At 42.6% G+C, this 6,354-nt stretch overlaps 1 protein-coding gene across 1 annotated transcript in view; it reads right to left on the bottom strand.

Annotated features, from left to right (window-relative positions):
• The window catches only part of LOC104493976 (nuclear receptor corepressor 1-like), a gene marked incomplete at its 5' end in the record, with an annotated part of 27,551 nt that overhangs the window by 2,895 nt on the left and 18,302 nt on the right, over nt 1–6,354 (bottom strand). Inside the window, 9 exons of the mRNA XM_010136748.1 lie at nt 153–206; nt 1,091–1,233; nt 2,922–3,059; nt 3,509–3,732; nt 3,978–4,135; nt 4,378–4,506; nt 4,953–5,449; nt 5,713–5,878; nt 6,325–6,345. Of these exons, the coding sequence (XP_010135050.1) occupies nt 153–206; nt 1,091–1,233; nt 2,922–3,059; nt 3,509–3,732; nt 3,978–4,135; nt 4,378–4,506; nt 4,953–5,449; nt 5,713–5,878; nt 6,325–6,345 (1,530 nt within the window). The remainder of the gene's footprint in view (nt 1–152; nt 207–1,090; nt 1,234–2,921; nt 3,060–3,508; nt 3,733–3,977; nt 4,136–4,377; nt 4,507–4,952; nt 5,450–5,712; nt 5,879–6,324; nt 6,346–6,354) is intronic.

Here is a 6,354-nt window from a genome sequence, read left to right as displayed (position 1 = left end):
TCCCTACAACACAGGAAGCAAATTTTCCTGTAGGGTATTACCTTTTAAATTTTCACCATCTTCCTCATTTACTGGGCTCCCCAAAGTGTATAAATGAAATATTAGTTGACTTTTTCTGAAACTTATGTTGTTTCTTCAACTGAAAAACTTACCTGAGGTAGTGACTGCTGGCAAATTGAATATTTCAGTCCCTGGCTGAGCAGTTGCTGCAATTAAAACACAACATTTCATTGGGTTTTTCAGTACTGATGATCACAGTAAGCGATCGCTACCAGTCCTAATGCACAAGGTGCAATTGCTTCCGAACTAGTTTCAATGCTCAGTTCTTTCTCTCGACATCTCTCTCCATGTCTGCTCAGGAAGACTATCTATACCACGCAAGCAAGATCTATCGGGCGCACAGTGGGGATCCAATAAAGAGACTACTGCAACCCTTCCTGGCACAGCCTGGTTTCTCAGAACAGAGTAATTTGTTGCTCGATGCAAGAGCGTTCACGTTCAAATAAACACTCTCCTTTAGGTAGTGAGTTCACAAACAGCTTAAACTCTCACTAGGGATCATTTTGTATCAAATTTCTGTTTGGTTTCTAAGAGAAAACCAAAAATATTATTCTAGCATCACATTCCACCATGTCAGTAGCCATTACTGAAACTATAGTGAAATGGTTTTATAACAACTATAATTATAAGGGCCAAGAAAACACTGTTTTAAGACACCTTTCCAAAAAAGAAAAAAGTTTAATAGTTAATATGAAGCAAACCACAGACACAAAGTTAGCTGGAATAATGCCAGGTTTTTACAGCTCTCTTGTTAATCATGCGCTTTTCCCATGGTTGTTGGAAACCATTTCCATCTCTCAAATTAAGCATTAAAGAGCTCACATGTGACAGTACTTCACACATCAGCATAAAAGAAAAAAAGGGGGAAAAAACCTAACAACCTTCCAGTTCTTTGCTTATAAATTATATGTGTGTTCTATATTCATAGATTTATATTCATTCATATGTTATTTGAAAGATATTTGGGTTAGATGGCAGCCACGTAAAGCTTAAGCTGGAAAAATTCAGTGAAAAGGCAAGTCCTGCATACCCATGTCAGAGTCACCTCCACCAGACGAATTCAGCTTCCGAAATATCTCCTGCTTCTTGGATTTTACCATTGGCGAAGTGTTCTCAAGTTTGGTGAAAAACGAAGGCAGGTAACTTATACTACCTGGAGAGCGAGAGTCAGTCCTGCCAAGACCAACAGGTGTCAGAGAGAACATTTTTCAAGACATACAATAAATCTTTCCACAAGCAGCCAGGCAGAAAAAGCCAGCATTCATATGAGCTTTAACGTTCATACGAGCTTTAAAACGGTTTCCTCAGCCTCTTTTTTTTTGAGCCTAGACAGGTCTAATGACTCTCCAAGAACACCTGCTTTATCCAGGTAACAGGGTTTAAGGTCCTACAGCTCACAGAAAAAGTGACTGTGTGTTGGACAGTGGTACAGAGGTGATGCTCCTACAAATTATCTCAGGGTTCCGCCTTCGAATTTCAGACTGGGATCCACGTTCTGCATTTCATGCCCCTTATAAATATTACATTCACAGTAGCTGGCACACATTCTGCACATAATTTCTGTCACATGAGCATTAAAAAAAAACATTGCTGAAGGAAATGTCGAACTGACAAGGGGCATGTTCTGTCTTCAATCTTAAAATATACAAATTCTAGGATGTTTATGAAGACGATAAAAGCAGTAATATTCCAATTACAGGATGTAAAGAAAAAATTAAAGCATGAAGAAACTCAGGTGAAAAAGTCTAAGCTAACACCAGGGTTATGCCCTGTTTTAAAAAATGAATAAACCGTTTTAAAAAATGAATAAAAATGTAAGTTATGTTTGCTGTGGCCCCTAAAATACTCCAGTTTAAGCAGCAGCAACCTGGCAAATCAGCTTTGATTTAAAAAAAAAAAATAAAAAAAAAAATCACCCCATACTTAAATTAAAAGATCATCTAAAAATAAAGTTAAAAGGACAAAGACTTGAGGTTTCCCAGGCCAAGATCCTCAAAATACTAAGAAGTGCAATCTTCCCTGCCATGTTCCTAAAAATCCCAATATCCATCCTGGACTGTAACAACTCGCCAGCAACTGCAGAGTGGAGGGGGAACAACACAAGAGAGAAAAAGAATCCCCTTCAGCAGCACGAGCCTTAGCCCAGGAGAGGGTGAGCACGCTGGCTGTTACTCCTCCTTCAGCAGGCAGCAGAGCAATGACAGGAGCATCCATTCCAGTATGCATCCATCCGCCAGACGTCTGAAGACACCAGCACGGGTACAGTCCTCCAGTGATCCCATCTAGTTGTAAGTTGCCAGTCTGGCAGACTGACAAAGAGCCCTGGGAAACAGGGCTGCCCGCTGTGTGGGCCTCCTGACACCCCTCCTTCACGCCTTCTGCAAATTAAGCTCCTCAGCTCAGTGGTATTTCATGTGGTAAGTGTTGGATATTTCACGTGACGAGTGTTGGAAGCCTGGGTTCTTCCACACTTCACCAGGACAGTATCCAGGAACCAATCAGGCAGGAGGAGCCTGAATTATTTAATAAAAGCTGTAGAAAATGGACCTTGCTCCAAAGCCACTTCAGTTTGATAGAACTGGCCCCCACAAGGGGGTTTGTTCCCATGTTTTCTATGAGGGATGACACAGAACACACTGCTTGCCCCAAGAAACTTAAGACAGAACCCGTACAGATGACGTTCCACTCAGCTTTCCAACGCACCCCCCAAGCAGCAAGTTCTGAGTGCTAGTGCCAAAGGATGCACAGCAAACTAACAACTTGCCTGTGGTACCAGAGGAAGATCGCTCAAGCTGCTCTTTAAAATAAAGATACCGTTGCAGCACAAAGGTCCAGAACAACGTTTTTAAGACTGCACATACCTCTGTTCTGTAGGCTCAGTCCTCTGGGAAAGCAAAAGAACATTTTCCTGTTTCTCATGTACAACCGGGACCTGAGGTGGTGAGATTGGCTCATAGGGCTCTGAAGAGACATGGCTCCTCTCTGGAGATTTTCCAGGTCTGCATCCATAATTCAGAGACAGATAATTACTCTTAATGGACATAAAGCAGTAGTTAACACGTCACTGCATTCCGGTTGTCACACGTCTACTCATGTCTAGTTACATATGTCACATGCTTTAGTGTGCTTGGAGATCTCAGAAAGATTACTTTGAATTGTCCATAATGACTCTGATAAGGTCTAAGTAATTAAACATCTCCACCCCTCTGAAGACCGGAAATTAAGCATTAAAATTAATTAGAAATTAAGAAGTGAAGGACAAACAGTTATAAGTTACGTTATGGAGCCAAGCAATTGTCAAAACCAGTGCAAGACAGACGTTACTTAAAAAAAACAGACCAAAAGATACCTCTGCTTCTGATCTTCATCAAGATCACTGTGCTATTTTGTATAAACATTTTATCTGCGTATTAATTAAACGTGCAGTTAAACCGAACACGTGCGTTACCTTCCCCTAGACTTGTCAGACAGGTTTTCAGGTGACACTCTAGCCCCTGGCCGCTGGTGGTGGACAGATTGAGACTGTGACTCAGGGCTGTAGCGACTCGATGTCTTTGCCCGGGTAGAAACAGGCGCTGGAGCAGGGGTGGAGTTCTGGAATGTAGTGGTGGGAGGCTGCAGAGAGGCCTGAGAAGCTGCTTGGTTTCTAGCAAAGTCTTGGGTAATAATTTGCTGATGGTGGCCAAAAAAAAAATACAAAAGAGACCTTGGTGAGACATCGGCCAGAGCACAGATATGCATGAACTGGATGAATATGAGACCGATCGCAATAAATGAGATGATTATAAAGTCAGACACATGGTTGTATAATATCCTCAAGTAAAACTAATTACAGCATTGGTATTATGTTCAAAACGTGTTTTCAACATCACAATGGAACTTTTCACATCTGAAAAGATGCATGCAAATAAACCTACGCAGATGTGATCGGCCAGGGTGATAAGTCGATGGGTCCTGGGCACGTGTGCCATCCCTTCTGCCTGGGAAGAGGGAGGTGGGGGTTGCTGGGGTGAAGGGGGTTCCTGTGGTGTCCTATAGCGGTGCATCGGCCCCTCGTATTGTCTGCTCGGGTCACCTAGGTGAAGCAGAGAAGGTCCGTCTGTTAAGATGGCATCACTGAAGCTTCAAGGTTTGAACGTTCCGTTCTTACTGATCATTGCAACAACACACTTCAAACAAAAGCTTCTGAGCAGTTCAGAACGTGGTAAGCAGTCACTTACAGACTCCCAAGATATCTGAACTTCATTATGACTTCAACGAGCTGGTAAATATAAGCAAGATAATTGTGAGAATATTTGCATATGCAAATCAGCTTACTCTCTGCCTGGCTTGGTTTAGTTGTCTCTTGTTGATAGGGCTGTAGCTTTTCTTGAGTAGGTACCGGTGAATTTGCAGGGCTGATCACCTCAATGGCATCTCCAGGAGCTTCGTATCGGTGTGAGGATACTGAGTATCAAGCAAAGATTGCAGAATAAGGTGTAAATATCAGATAAAATTTGTTGCCTAGGCATAGCAACACTAGCGCTTCCATTAAAATGACACCAGTGAAATGAAAGCCGAAACACTGTCTCTTCCTGATGATAACCATGGTGATACAAATACTTCCATAAAACAGTGCTCCAGTGAAAACCAAGTGATTTCAGGTTTCCTGATTTCTGATCAGGTTAGTCTTATTCTGATGCTGTATTTCATGGTGTAGCAGAGAATCCGAATAAAGCAAAAACTAGAATCTCAAGTCACTGTATGCAAAAACTGTATTTCTCTATGAACTGTTTCTACTGTGCAGAGCTAAAACATTTTACCATTAAACATCAGAATTGTTTGTCATCTTATTATTTCCCTAAAAGGCTAAGACAGACAGCAAAGAAGTAGATAGTTACTAAGATACGTACAACTACTGGAAGAATCTGAACTTTGAGAGCCCCTATCTCGTGCATCCTTGTCTGAAGCAATCTGTCGAGTGATGATCACATCTATGAAGTTAGCAGCAGTAATTGTGGTCTTTCCTCGAGTTCTCAGCTCTTCCTCGTACCTGGATTTAGGAGGAGGTCCTTTCTCTTTACCAGCCTCTGAATAGACAACTGATGAAGACTGTCCCTGGGACTTGCCACCAGAAAAATTTGCAGATGTATAGGGGCACTGGACAGGCCTCTTTTCTACCTCCAGTGTCTTCTGCTCCATTTGCTGCTGTTCAGTAACCACAGCTGACCGGCGTCCCATATTCTCTTCTATCCTGGTTCCTTCGAGCTTGTTCTCTTTTGCTTTGGCAACTTCCATCTGAGGAGCAGAGGCTGCGGCGTCTACTAGTGCTGCAAGGGCATCAGCAGCAGTATTGTAGCGGGAAGCTGGCAACCCTTGAGTAATAGAGGGAGTTCCAGGGGTGAGCTGCCTGTTGACAAACATTGAATACTCTGAATTATATTACATGCAAAAAGAACTAGAGCCATGTCATGTGTACAACAAAGCAAAGCTTTTGAGACACTGATTTCTATCCAAACTGTACTGGTGAAAATGCATTGGGTCATTTCCAGCAGGTCCACGAGCAATCAGTTAGTGGTACATCCTGATTTTTAGCATTTCTCTCAGGCTAAAGGCACTTCTCAAGAAGCTCAAAAACCAGCTATCTCTGCAAAAGTAACTTATAGAACATACATGATACGTAGCTGAGCAGCAGGATCCAAAGGCGTGATTACACTTGTCCCATTGGTTCCTTGAAAAATACTAGGCCTTTGCTGCAGTATATTTTCTTGGCTTCTTACTGAAGGGGACGGGGACCGAACATATCCATGACTGCCAGGTCTGCCAGGCTGCTCTGTACCTGCAGAACATAGTGCGGAGGGGAACAAACAATAAACATACATAGATCATTCTTACAGCAATGCAGAACTATGTGTTGATGCTGTCTTCCCCACATCCTTTCCCCGTTGTCTCCAACATTCTAGATGTGACTGTAAGTATTACGGGTTTAAATGGCAGCATTGTTTACGATGCTCTAAATGACACACAAATTGTGCTACAATAACTGGGATTCACACCGCTCCCTAGCTACTACTCTGTTACGAGAGAAAGATCAACAAGGCTGGTACCTGCAGAAGCTGCCATTACGACCAGAACTGCTAGGGAATCAGAACCTGCCTTCGGAGCAGGCTAAAACCGACTGTGTAACGTGGCATTAATAAGCTGCACGCTGCTAACAGTGGTTATAGAAAATGAGCAGTTAGAGTCTACAAGGCAACGGATCCAAACACAGCAATGTGCACTCACCTGGTCGGAGATAAAGTTCAGAAGGACACG

Source organism: Buceros rhinoceros, unplaced genomic scaffold (assembly GCF_000710305.1).
Source record: "Buceros rhinoceros silvestris isolate BGI_N320 unplaced genomic scaffold, ASM71030v1 scaffold12635, whole genome shotgun sequence".
In the NCBI taxonomy this organism is placed as follows: domain Eukaryota; kingdom Metazoa; phylum Chordata; class Aves; order Bucerotiformes; family Bucerotidae; genus Buceros; species Buceros rhinoceros.
This window is presented reverse-complemented; position numbering and strand designations above follow the sequence as displayed.